General features: G+C 23.8%; 8 protein-coding genes across 8 annotated transcripts in view, besides 19 other annotated features; 5 read left to right on the top strand and 3 right to left on the bottom strand.

Moving 5' to 3' along the window:
• Nucleotides 1-34: part of a sequence feature (AT_rich) that runs on past the window's edge.
• A 225-nt stretch (nt 35-259) lies between these two features.
• Nucleotides 260-325: a microsatellite.
• A 304-nt stretch (nt 326-629) lies between these two features.
• EDI_141220 (uncharacterized protein) lies at nt 630-2,612 on the bottom strand (the record flags this gene model as incomplete). The annotated part of the gene is made up of 1 exon (XM_001736432.1): nt 630-2,612. One exon carries the CDS (start codon nt 2,610-2,612, stop codon nt 630-632), a length of 1,983 nt encoding a protein of 660 aa, XP_001736484.1.
• Nucleotides 2,613-2,723: 111 nt separating this feature from the next.
• Nucleotides 2,724-2,776: a microsatellite.
• Nucleotides 2,777-2,779: 3 nt separating this feature from the next.
• Nucleotides 2,780-3,343, top strand: EDI_141210 (uncharacterized protein; the record flags this gene model as incomplete). The annotated part of the gene is made up of 1 exon (XM_001736431.1): nt 2,780-3,343. One exon carries the CDS (start codon nt 2,780-2,782, stop codon nt 3,341-3,343), a length of 564 nt encoding a protein of 187 aa, XP_001736483.1.
• Nucleotides 3,344-3,512: 169 nt separating this feature from the next.
• Nucleotides 3,513-3,543: a sequence feature (AT_rich).
• A 13-nt stretch (nt 3,544-3,556) lies between these two features.
• On the top strand, nt 3,557-4,222 carry EDI_141200 (rab6, putative; the record flags this gene model as incomplete). Its single annotated transcript, XM_001736430.1, has 3 exons — nt 3,557-3,664; nt 3,721-3,880; nt 3,930-4,222. The coding sequence occupies 3 exons, from the start codon at nt 3,557-3,559 to the stop codon at nt 4,220-4,222; spliced, it is 561 nt and encodes a 186-aa protein (XP_001736482.1).
• Nucleotides 3,893-3,952: a sequence feature (AT_rich).
• Nucleotides 4,223-4,316: a sequence feature (AT_rich).
• A 65-nt stretch (nt 4,317-4,381) lies between these two features.
• Nucleotides 4,382-4,453: a sequence feature (AT_rich).
• Nucleotides 4,454-4,544: a microsatellite.
• Nucleotides 4,545-4,553: 9 nt separating this feature from the next.
• EDI_141190 (axoneme-associated protein mst101, putative) lies at nt 4,554-5,623 on the bottom strand (the record flags this gene model as incomplete). The annotated part of the gene is made up of 2 exons (XM_001736429.1): nt 4,554-5,312; nt 5,387-5,623. 2 exons carry the CDS (start codon nt 5,621-5,623, stop codon nt 4,554-4,556), a joined length of 996 nt encoding a protein of 331 aa, XP_001736481.1.
• Nucleotides 5,595-5,641: a sequence feature (AT_rich).
• Nucleotides 5,642-5,702: 61 nt separating this feature from the next.
• Nucleotides 5,703-5,795: a sequence feature (AT_rich).
• Nucleotides 5,796-5,874: a microsatellite.
• Nucleotides 5,802-5,851: a microsatellite.
• A 23-nt stretch (nt 5,875-5,897) lies between the features above and the next one.
• Nucleotides 5,898-5,969: a microsatellite.
• A 247-nt stretch (nt 5,970-6,216) lies between these two features.
• EDI_141180 (RNA-binding protein, putative) lies at nt 6,217-7,338 on the top strand (the record flags this gene model as incomplete). The annotated part of the gene is made up of 1 exon (XM_001736428.1): nt 6,217-7,338. The coding sequence occupies one exon, from the start codon at nt 6,217-6,219 to the stop codon at nt 7,336-7,338; it is 1,122 nt and encodes a 373-aa protein (XP_001736480.1).
• Nucleotides 6,389-6,415: a microsatellite.
• Nucleotides 7,339-7,355: 17 nt separating the features above from the next.
• Nucleotides 7,356-7,421: a sequence feature (AT_rich).
• A 117-nt stretch (nt 7,422-7,538) lies between these two features.
• EDI_141170 (uncharacterized protein) lies at nt 7,539-8,126 on the top strand (the record flags this gene model as incomplete). Its single annotated transcript, XM_001736427.1, has 1 exon — nt 7,539-8,126. The coding sequence occupies one exon, from the start codon at nt 7,539-7,541 to the stop codon at nt 8,124-8,126; it is 588 nt and encodes a 195-aa protein (XP_001736479.1).
• A 47-nt stretch (nt 8,127-8,173) lies between these two features.
• EDI_141160 (uncharacterized protein) lies at nt 8,174-8,962 on the bottom strand (the record flags this gene model as incomplete). Its single annotated transcript, XM_001736426.1, has 2 exons — nt 8,174-8,276; nt 8,298-8,962. 2 exons carry the CDS (start codon nt 8,960-8,962, stop codon nt 8,174-8,176), a joined length of 768 nt encoding a protein of 255 aa, XP_001736478.1.
• Nucleotides 8,963-9,326: 364 nt separating this feature from the next.
• Nucleotides 9,327-9,359: a sequence feature (AT_rich).
• Nucleotides 9,360-9,513: 154 nt separating this feature from the next.
• Nucleotides 9,514-9,578: a sequence feature (AT_rich).
• A 147-nt stretch (nt 9,579-9,725) lies between these two features.
• Nucleotides 9,726-9,983: a sequence feature (AT_rich).
• The window catches only part of EDI_141050 (uncharacterized protein), a gene marked incomplete at both ends in the record, with an annotated part of 2,100 nt that continues 866 nt past the window's right edge, over nt 9,982-11,215 (top strand). Inside the window, one exon of the mRNA XM_001736425.1 lies at nt 9,982-11,128. Coding sequence (XP_001736477.1) covers nt 9,982-11,128 — 1,147 coding nt within the window. The remainder of the gene's footprint in view (nt 11,129-11,215) is intronic.
• Nucleotides 10,837-10,882: a sequence feature (AT_rich).

The raw sequence follows: 11,215 nt of genomic DNA, 5'->3' as shown, positions 1-11,215 counted from the left end.
TATATAAATCTTAAATTGTTTATTTATTAATAAACTTGTTTCTTTATAAAATGTTATGTTGTCTGTAATTAATAGGTTTCATTTTAATTATATTGAACAGTTTAATGCATCTCCTTTTCAATATAACAGTATATTTATAATATCTTTGTTCTTATAAAGAAAACAAACCAAGATGTAAATATTTGTTGATAACAAGAGGATGGTGAAGTAGTAATAAGATGTATAATAAGAGTGGTTAAGAAATACAATGAAAAAGTGCATAAAAAGAAAAATGTAAATAAAAAAAAAATAATAATAAAAATAACACCAATAAGAAATATAAAAAAATAACAAAGAATTATATTAAAGTGAAAATAAGAAGTAAATGAGAAAAAGGAGAATATCAAGAAACAAATAAAAAATAATTCAGAAATCTTTTATTTCTTTTGTACAAAAAAAGATAAACCAAAAACTATTTTATTTATTTTTTATTCTAACTAATACAAATCTTTCATACTTAATATAAATTGAGACAGTTACAATATTTATTGTTTAAACATACATAAGGCCTTTAGTAAATACTTTTATTGTAATTTTTAATTTTCTTAATACTGGGCGTTATATTACTTTTAGCAAAACCTTAAAAGGTTTTAATTAAAATAGAGTATATTTAATTGATGTGGTTGAAGTGCTTGAACAATGATGTTGTCATTACACTTATAAAAATAAACATTTAGTGTAACCTCAGAAACTAGTATTTTTCTTAAACAAGAAGAATAAATAATTTTAACATCTGTGCAATGTACCATCGATAAATCAATAAACTCTGTTTTTATGTTTTTTAATTTTAGTTTAGATATTTTAGCAGGGAAAGAAGTTAATTGGCAATTCATATGAATAAGCATATTAATAACTCTATTTATTGAAAGAAGACAGTTTTCTAAATTTACAAATTTTTCAATTTTTGAATTTCTTGATACAATTTTCATTAGTGTGTTTGGAAGATAAAGTGATTGAGAAAATACATTACACAATATCAAATGTTTTATATGACATTTTAACAAATTAATTTTTGTTTTATTAATCCTCTTCAACAATAAAAATTTACATTCTACTGGAACTAACTGTTTTAATTCTGTTATTTCTATCATTCTTATTGAAGAACATGATATCTTTTTTATCTCACCATTTACAATTAAATGGTCAATAGAATCAGCAATAAGATGTTGAATTGTTGTTCCTGATTCACAAATAACTTTTGATGATGTAGATAATTTCATTTTATTAATATGACTTCCACAACCACTAAACCTAATTGAACATTTTCTAGTATTTATAAATTTATCAATTGACCCAAAGATAATAATCTCTTTAACCTGTGCCTCAGAACAGTTAATTTCATAACAACTTTTAATATACAACGAACTATCTTTCTCATAACTAATTACAGAATTATCACCTTTAAACATAGAACCAAACACTTCATTATTTTCTGTAATTAAATATTGATTTTCTTCACAAAACTCCCTTCTAAAATGTTTTAAAGAAGAAGAAATTGGAATGATACAATACGAACAGGAATTTAAACTTATACTTTGTAATGATAAAGGAACTTTCTTGAATTTAATATTTTTACATGAAATAAGTTCTAGTTGTACAAGTCTTTCACAACTTAATTCATTTTTTCTCTCAACATTCTGCAAATGTAATTCTGTAATATTGTTTATGGAAAAAATTATATTTGGATTAATTGAGTTTATTGTTAATCTAAGTAGCTGAATAGGAATAAAAAGATTATATTCATTAAATAAAACACTAATATTTAATTCTAAAATAGATGTTGATTGTGAAAGATCAATACATTTAACATTTGAAAATTTAACTGTAGTAAAATATTTTGAAGAAATTATAAGAGATGAATTGTAGTTTTGATTAATTTGGTTTAGTACTTTATAACTTGTTTCTTTATTGTTAAAACAATCTGGAGATACTATAATTGAACTTAATGGTTTAAGTATAAAATCAATTGTTAATGGGTCGATTAAATAAGAAATAACTTTGATTTGTTTAATTTCTTTTAATTTATCTAATAACATTTTTGTAAATGAATGGATGATGATAATTACATTAATCCTGTCAAATTCAAAGGTTTTAATACAAGGAAGAAGTTTTATCATTTTCTTTGGTTCAGTACAATGAATGATAAGAGTTCTAATTGTTCTCATTCCTTTTATTTTTTCTATAGAATATGTTAATGAATCTATCCAAAGTTCAATTCTTCTTAACTGAATAAAAGATGTTATATTCTTAAATAATAAATTTGCTTTTTTTCTTACAATAATTGACTCTATTTTACGCCATATTTCTTGGTAGTTAAGAATACATTCATTTGGGTTTTTAAATAATTGAATTTGTTGAAAATTCCTCAACTCAATTTTCTTTAATTTATTTCTTCCATCTAATGTTTGAAGATGTTGATAAATATTAATCATATCATTTATATGACTCTTTGAGTAAAAACCATTAATTTTCATTGTATGCACTGAATTTTTACATTTCTTTGATACTTGCATAAACAAAATAATTTGTTTAAAGTCAGCAATGAATAAGGCGACGTTTGTTAAATAATTCATTTCTAATATACATCTATGACGTAACACTTTCATATTTTATACTGAATAAGAAGAATGAATTGAAAATGAATAGGGTTGTTCATTGATTAAAAACAAATTTTTTGTATTTTTAAAAAACAGAATATGAAAAATAAAAAAAGAGAAAGAAAAAGCAAAAGCAAAAATCAATGTTTTCTTTAGCCAAAGAAGTCGTTTCATTATGTAAGAAAAAACCCAATCCATCACTTAAGATAATGATTGTAGGTATTGACGGTGCTGGAAAAACACACTTCGAAGAATATTTTGGTTCTATCATTGGTCATATTCCATTACAAGAGGTTTATGAAATGACAACAATTGGAGTAAATACAAAAGTTATTCAATATGGTGGATTTGAATTATCGTTATGGGACATAGGTGGTACGGCTTCATTTAGAAATGTATGGAAACGATATCTCAATGAAAGTAACTGTATTATTTATTGTATTGATTCTTCAAATGAACAACGCTTAAATGAAGCGTATGATGCTTTTACAGAATTTAAACGTTCAGATAATAAAGATCTTCCAGTATGTTTTGTTTTAACTAAAAGCGATCAACTTCATCCAACAGTAGACCTTTCAGTAAAGTCATTTATCACAACCCAATCATGTGTCTCTAGTATTAAATATTTTTCAATTAAAACTGCACACAATGAGATTCCTCAAGTTGAAGATATTGCAGATTGGTGTATTCAGCATGCATTATTTTAAAATGAATGATATTCTTTAAGTTCTGTCAATTCAATAGAAAAGTAATGAATAACAATTTTTCTGTTTTATTTTCATAGAATAAGAATAGATAATACTAATATAAATTTTCTTTAGTTTGAGAATGAGAGAAAAACAAACTAAACACGAAATGAATGAAAAAGAAAAACACAAAATAAAAAAACTTAAAAATTAAAAAATTTCAGGTAGTTGCAAATGGAAGACATCTGTCGACATAAGGTTGTTTTTATTGGAGATTGTTCAGTTGGTAAGACATGTATTATTGGTAGATTTACGTCGAAAATTTTTGATATGAGTTATGATGTTTGTTGAAAATAATGTTTTACTAAAAAAAAAGAGAAAAGAGTTTACAAACAAAGGCAACTATTGGAACAGATTTTGTTACTCAAATAATGGATGTTGATAATAAAAAAATTGAATTACAAATATGGGATACAGCAGGTCAAGAACGTTACCGTTCATTAATTCCAAATTATATTAGAGGTGCATCTGTTGTAGTTATTGTATATGATATTAGTGGTTTGTTTGAAGTAATTTAAAGTAATAAAATATAATTTTAATTTATTAGATAAACAAACATTTAATAATATTGATCACTGGTTTGATGAAGTACCAGATAGGAATTCAACATTAGTATATATTGTTGGAAATAAAGTTGATAGTGAACGTGGAGTTACAAAAGAAGAAGGAATGCAGAAATCTTATAAATGGTCTGCACGATTTATTGAAACATCAGCACTAAAAGATATTGGGATTACAGACCTTTTTGAAGATATAGCATCAAATCTTGCCCCTTTATCCCCTAAATGTACAGAAGCACCACTTCGAATAAATGAGCCTACATCAAGAAATTGTTGTTAGAATTTAAATAAAAGAAAAACATTTTTTTTTTGCTATTTAAAGTTTTTAATAAAAATAAAATATTTAATGTTAATTTAATAACTTTAATTTATTACCTATCAATTTTAAATTTCTTTCAGTTTCATAGAATCTTATTTCTTTTCCTTTTAGAATATTTCCATTATTTTATTATTCAAGAAAATAATAATTTAAATAAGTTATAATAATATCTTTGATTATTTTTAATATTTTTAAATAATATAATAAAAAAATAAGAAGTATTTAAATTTTATTAATAAAAGAATAACAAATAATAACTAAATAACAAAAAAAAGAAATTAATTAGTTTAATTTAAGCCTTAATGTTATTTTTCTCTTTTACTGCTTTAATTTTTTTATTCATTTTTATTTGAGTAGTTTTTAAATCGCTTTGAGCATTAATTAATTTTTGTTGTAATTGTTTTTTAGTATTACCAGTAGTCTTTTTAATTTGTTTTTCAAGTTTATTAATAGAAGCTTTTTTATTAGCTACTTTATTTTCATATTTAGTCTTAACCAAACGTTCAACTTTTTTAGCTTCTTTCTTTTGAGTTTTTTCAGCTTCTTTTAATTGTTTAGTGACTTTAGCTAATTTGGCTTTTCCTTTATTATCAAGTGGTTTTTTTTCAAGTTGTTTAATTTGTTGTTTAAGTGTTTCAGTTTTTTTAGTAGCGGCTTTAGCTTTTTCTTGTGTAACTTTAACTGCTTTATTTATTTCTACATTTGTTTTCTTTTCAGCTTTTTTAGCTTTTTTTAATTCTGCTTTAACTGATTTAATTGCTTTCTTTTGTTTGGCTTTTTCTTTAGCAAGTTTTTCAGCTTCTTTAGCTTTTTTTTGAGCTTCAACTTTTTCTATTTCAGCCATAGCAAGTTTTTGTCTTGCAATAGCAGTTTTTTTATCAATTTTTGCTCTTTTAATTTGTTGTTTATGGAATTCTTGAAGTTGTTGTTCAGTAAATCCACTAGTAGAGGTAGCGTCTTGAATCATTTCTTTAACAGAATTAAATCGGTATTCAATTTTTAGTCTTCTTAAAATGGCTAATCGTTCTTCTGCAGGAAGTACTGCTATAATCTTTTCATTGCAGTAAGAACTCTTTTTTTTTCTTCTATTAACATAGAGTCTTTATTTTTTAACCACATTTGAACTTGTGATATTTTAGCTTTATCTGCTGCTCTAATTGCTTTCTTAAAATCTAATGAACTTTGATCTAACTTTCCCAATACGTGTCTCTCTAAATCTTCAATTTCAGAAAGTCGACTTTCAAGTATTCCTACTTTCTCTTCTATCTTATAAATAGGTGATACAAAAAATCCTGTCACCCCTTGTTCTTCTTCTGCAAAACTTCCTACACTCATTATAAATAATATAAATAAATGCAACATTAAAATTATAAATTTTTTCAGTTCTTTATTAGTTCATTTTTATTATTTCTTCCTTATTCTTTGACTTTTGCTACTTTTCAATTATTTTTTTTATTTTTACAAATATTTTAAAAAATAAATTACAATAATTATTTATAATAATAAAATAATTTAATATTATTATTTTTTATTTAAAATTATAAAAAAATTAAAATAAAATGAAAAAAAACTAAAAAAATTAAAAGAAGAAGATTATCAGAACAAAAACAAAACAGTTGTCTTATCAGTTCATTGCTTTTTTTTTGTTTACTTTTTTTTTAGTTTCAATTATATTTATTCTTTCATTTAATTTTTTTCTTATTTTTTTAATATTGAAATAAATGAATAAAAATATTAAATTTGCAGTAAGAATATTAACAATAAAGTATATAATAAAGAAAAAGGAGAGAAAAGAAAGTTTTTTGTATCAAATAAGTTTGTTTATTCAATTTTTAGAGATTTTATATTTTGAAACTTTGAAAATAGTTTCAAATAATTTCTTTCTATTTTTAGTTTAGTTTTGTTTTAGTATATTAATTTCTTATGATTTTGAAAGAAGAACTTCTTTTTAATTTATGTGTGACTCAAGTGAAGACCAACAATTTTTAGAATTAAATAATTTTCTTGAATCAGATGAAACAAAAACTTCTAAACAAATTCCATTAGAACCACCTCAATCATTAGTTGATACACGAATTGATCAACATGAAGAAGAAACTAAAAAAGAAAATCATATTAACGAAGTTAAAGAAGAAGAAGAAAAAAAAGAAGAAGGAATTTTAAAAGAAAATAATGTTAGTGAAAAGGCTGAAATATTTAACCAACCATGTCAACAACCAATAATAAGTCCATTATTACATAATCCATTAATTAAACAAGAAATTTCTGAGCATACTGAAGAATTTACTGAACATGAAGAACCTCAAATTGGATTAATTATTTATGTAGCTAATCTTCATTTTGACATAACTGAAGAATTAATACATAAATACTTCGATCCATTTGGACCAATCATCGGTGTTGATATTGTTTATAAACCTCAAACAAATGAATGTCGTGGATTTGCTTTTATTAAATATCAAAAAACTGAAGACGGTAATAAAGCAATTGAAGCTTTAAATGATAAAGAAGTTCAAGAACTTACTAAAACTAAATTAACAGTTAAAGTAGCTACAAATCAACAAACTCATAAAAAGAAAGAGTTAAGAAAAACTGTAGAACCTACAACAATCCCTTCTAAATATCCTCCTTCACAAATGTTTAATGACCCAATGATGATGTATCAACAATTTTTTTTACAACCAATGGGTAGTGCTCAACAACCAAACCAATCAACAAATACACAAAAACCAATGTATAACCCTGGAATTCAAATGCCCCAATATCAACAAGGCTATATTGGTCCAATGGGATATTGGCCAGATACAATTTATCATCCACAAGAAAAACAAAAAGCAACATTATATATCGCTCATTTACCTCAAAACACTAATGAACTTTTCTTGTATAAAAATTTTGCAAAGTTTGGTGCAATTGAACAATGTAATTGTTTATATGAACCAACTACAAAATTATGTAAAGGAGTTGGTTTTGTTACTTACATGGACTCTAGTGATGCATATAAAGCAATGCAAGCTATGAATAATAAAGTTTTTGATGGACAACCAATAAAAGTCAAATTTAAGAACCAAAAGTAGAGAATTAGACTTTGTTGAATTTTAAGAATTTTGATTTTTGATAAAATTTTTTTTTGATAATTTTAATTAAAAGATTTAATTTTGATAAGTCTGATTAAGTGAAATGAAGGAGATTCTACTTAGTCAAACTTATCTCTTTTCTTTTACTCTTTTTATGAATTAGTATTTAAACCTGTTAATCAAGAAACAAGTCCATTCATATGATCAGTGAAACTATTATTGCTCTTATTATTATCGGCTGTACAGCTAATAAAGAAAGAATTATTTATAAGGATGGTGTTTTTTCAAATGGATATCAAGCCAAAGAATCTACTGGATATATTTCTACTACTTCAGAGTATCACAACCAAATTGTTATTTCAGTTACGTTATCAAAAAATAAATATGTTAACTTCAAAACTAATTCAGTAACTGATTTATCTCCTTACAAATACCTTTCATTTATTGTTTCTTGGGAACAAGAAGGAGTTAACCTTGGTCTTGCTGTTTCTATTGGAAATGATGATTCAATGAAACAAATTCCAGTAACTTCAGGAATGTCTGTTAATAAGCTTAACCGTGTATATGTTGATATTTCTTCATTAACAGCTAATTCAACTAAAGACAGCCTTGTTAGAATTTTCAAAACAGATAAAACAGATTCATCTATTTACTTTAATGATATTAAATTTACTGAAGAAAAAGGAACAGAAGGAATTTATTCATTCTCAACTGATATGGATGAAACTGATGGAACTAAAACCTGTTTCATTGTTTTATTTATTGCCATGCTATTTATGGCTCTATAAAAGCAACTTAACATATTAAATTCTAAAGAATTTAAAAGAACATTTTTTTAGTTTTTATTTTCTTCATTAAAACAATAATCAAAAATAAATATGACTATAAACTTCAATTCAACAAACAAAAACAGAAAAATAGAGGTCTTCAGAGACCATCTTCTATAATCTTCTTTTTACTTTTGACTTTCAATCATATGATGAAGAAGTTTATTTCTTTCGTCTCCTATTTTCTTTAGTTGTTCTACACGTTCTAACACTTCTTGAATTACTTGACTTTCTTCATCACCAATCTCATCAGATTCTTCAAAGTCTTGAGAAGAGTTTTCTTCTTCTAACTCTTCTGAATCATCACGAATTTCATCTTTTAGTGAGCAAGTGATACCAAAATCATTTAAAGTAATTGGTTGTTCACAAGTTATTTGATCAGATGATAATTTTGAATGTCGTATTGGTGAAAATTGTTGTTGATCATTATTTCCAAGAAAAGACAGTGTTGTACTTGTTTGTTTAAGTTGATTTGTTGAAGAGTTGATATTATCAGTAGTTGATCTTTGAATTTTTTGTTGGTTTTGTTGTTGCATTTGTTCATCGAATACAAAGACATCTTGGTCAAGAAAAGCAGGATTATCATAACGTGCATTTTCTTCTGAGTCTTCTTCTACCATTGGAGTATCCATTGGAGTAACAACTAATAAAGGAGAGTAAACTTGTTTTGGAGCAGGCATAGAAAAAGCACCAATGGGTGAGTATCCATAAGAATTCTGCATAAATAAATTAGGACGAGTAGATAAAGGAACAGGTCTACAAGTAATAATCGTATTGTCTGGTCGTTGTGTTGACATAGAGTTGTTTTATTAAACTTTGAACTCACTAGTTACAAAAATCAAATGAAGCTTCTTCATTTGATAGAATGTACGATTGGATTAATAGGTTTTTCTTTTTTCGTCTATTCTATTTCTAAAATATTCTACCTTTTTTTTTTTATTCTCTCTTTTTCTTATCATTCATCTTGTTATATAAAGATGTTTTTCAATTGAAAAAGATAAGAAATTTCAATATGAAACAAATACTTTTCTTTATTCAATTTTTTAATACTATAATGAAAAAATTAACTTGTTTTCTGTTGATGACTTGCAGTCCCCAAGAAGTCCCCTAATGAAAAGTCTTGTTCGTATTTATTTATTATTGTCTTTATTGATTAGACTCAATTTATAATAAAAGTTTAAAAAATAATTTTTACTATTTCATTGTTCTTATTCAAAGCAAAATATTATCTAAATGACATTACCATACAAATGAGTTATAACTTTAAATGGACAATACTTATCACTATCTCAAATTATCCTAATATGAGAAGTTTGTATAAAAGAAAACAAATAGTACAGAATCAATCAAATATTTTATTATAGTACAATGAAAAATAAAACTAACTAATAATTAATTAAATAAAGTAAATATGCAATTACATATCTCTTTTGTTAAAAAGATAATAGCTATCAAATTAAGAGTTTGTTTATAAGAAGATACTAATAGAAAACGATGGAAAAGAATAATAAATGATAAAGAAGTATTCAAATTTGAATAGAGAGTGTTCTATTCAAAAAGAAATAAAATATAAAATTTTATACAAAACCAAAGTATTTATAAAATTAATTCTTTCAATAAATGAGTTAATTCTTCATTTTAATATAATTTATTTATATTAAAGAAAATTATTTTTAATACTTCAATAATAAATAAATTGAATAAGTAATAATATTAATGAACTTTTATAATTAATATTTAATGGTACTTATTTTAAACATGTATCATATTAATTAAAAATAAAAACTATAAAATTAAAATCTTTAATATTATTTATATGAACTCTCGTTCTCTTATAAGTCAAATGTTAACTAACTCAATTGAGTTGTTATTAAAGCAACGCCAATTAAACAATCAACAAAAAATGAAGATTTTAAATGAGATAAGTGATATTTTGAATGATGATCCGATGATTCGAGAGTATTGTATAACGATAATAAGAGATCAAATTAGTTGTTGGTTAAACAATAAATGGAATATGTGTAATAACCAAAATCAAATGATGTACATTGGAGAATTATATAGTTCATTTGAAACTATAAGAAATCAGGTTCAAAGGATATTTTTTATGTTAGAAGATCATAAAAAAATTACAACAATTTATAGTTTTAAAGAAACAATTGAATCAGTATGGAAAGACTTTTTTAAAACTATTACTCTTCAATGTGACTTAAAAAATCAATTAGAAAATTGGATGAAAGATATTATTTTAAAAAGAAATGATGATATTAAAAGGTTTTGTTTATTAGTAGAGTTTTTAAGTAAAACTAATGAACGTAATATTTGTAATGAAATAATGAAAGAAAGTGTTGAAAATATATTAAGCTATTTTAAAGAATATCAAAAATCAGTTGATGCATCAATTCCAATATCAATACAAATTTTTCAATTTTATACAGAAACAATAAATACTATTAAATTAATACCAAAACAATACTTTGATTATTTTTCAGTATTTATTTTATATAAGTTAGTAATTAAACAACTTTCTCTTATTGTTCAAGACCTTCAAGATTTTTGGCAAAATAATGATTTTAATTCATTAAAAAAAAGTATTGGACTATTAAATAATTCACCATTAACTACTAATGAATTGTTTTTTGTTCAACAAGAAAATATAAAATGGTGTATGAATTATATTAAAAAAAAAACAAGTAATAATATAGAAATAAATTTAACGTATTTGTTAGATGTTTTTAATGATTGTTATCAATTAGTTAAATTAGAAAATACAATACCGTTTATTAAAATAGCTTTGAGTCAATTTGTTATTGAATGGGAGTTATTTAAAATAAAAGAAAATGAAATAATAAATGATCTTAGTTATCGTATAAGTAAAATAATAGATTCTGGAAATTTAGAAGAATTAAAAAAACTGTTTTTTATTGTAGAACTTCTTCCAAATAAAGAAGTTTTTGAAAATAGTTATTGGAAATTATTATTTACTAAATGTATTAATCGTAAATTAAAAATATGTGATTTGAAATTCATTTATAAAACTCTTTAAAATA

The sequence above is a fragment of the Entamoeba dispar genome, genomic scaffold, assembly GCF_000209125.1.
Source record: "Entamoeba dispar SAW760 scf_1105229459845 genomic scaffold, whole genome shotgun sequence".
Classification (NCBI taxonomy): Eukaryota; Evosea; order Mastigamoebida; family Endamoebidae; genus Entamoeba; species Entamoeba dispar.
Note: the sequence above shows the minus strand (reverse complement) of the source record. Positions and strands in the feature narration are given on the sequence as shown.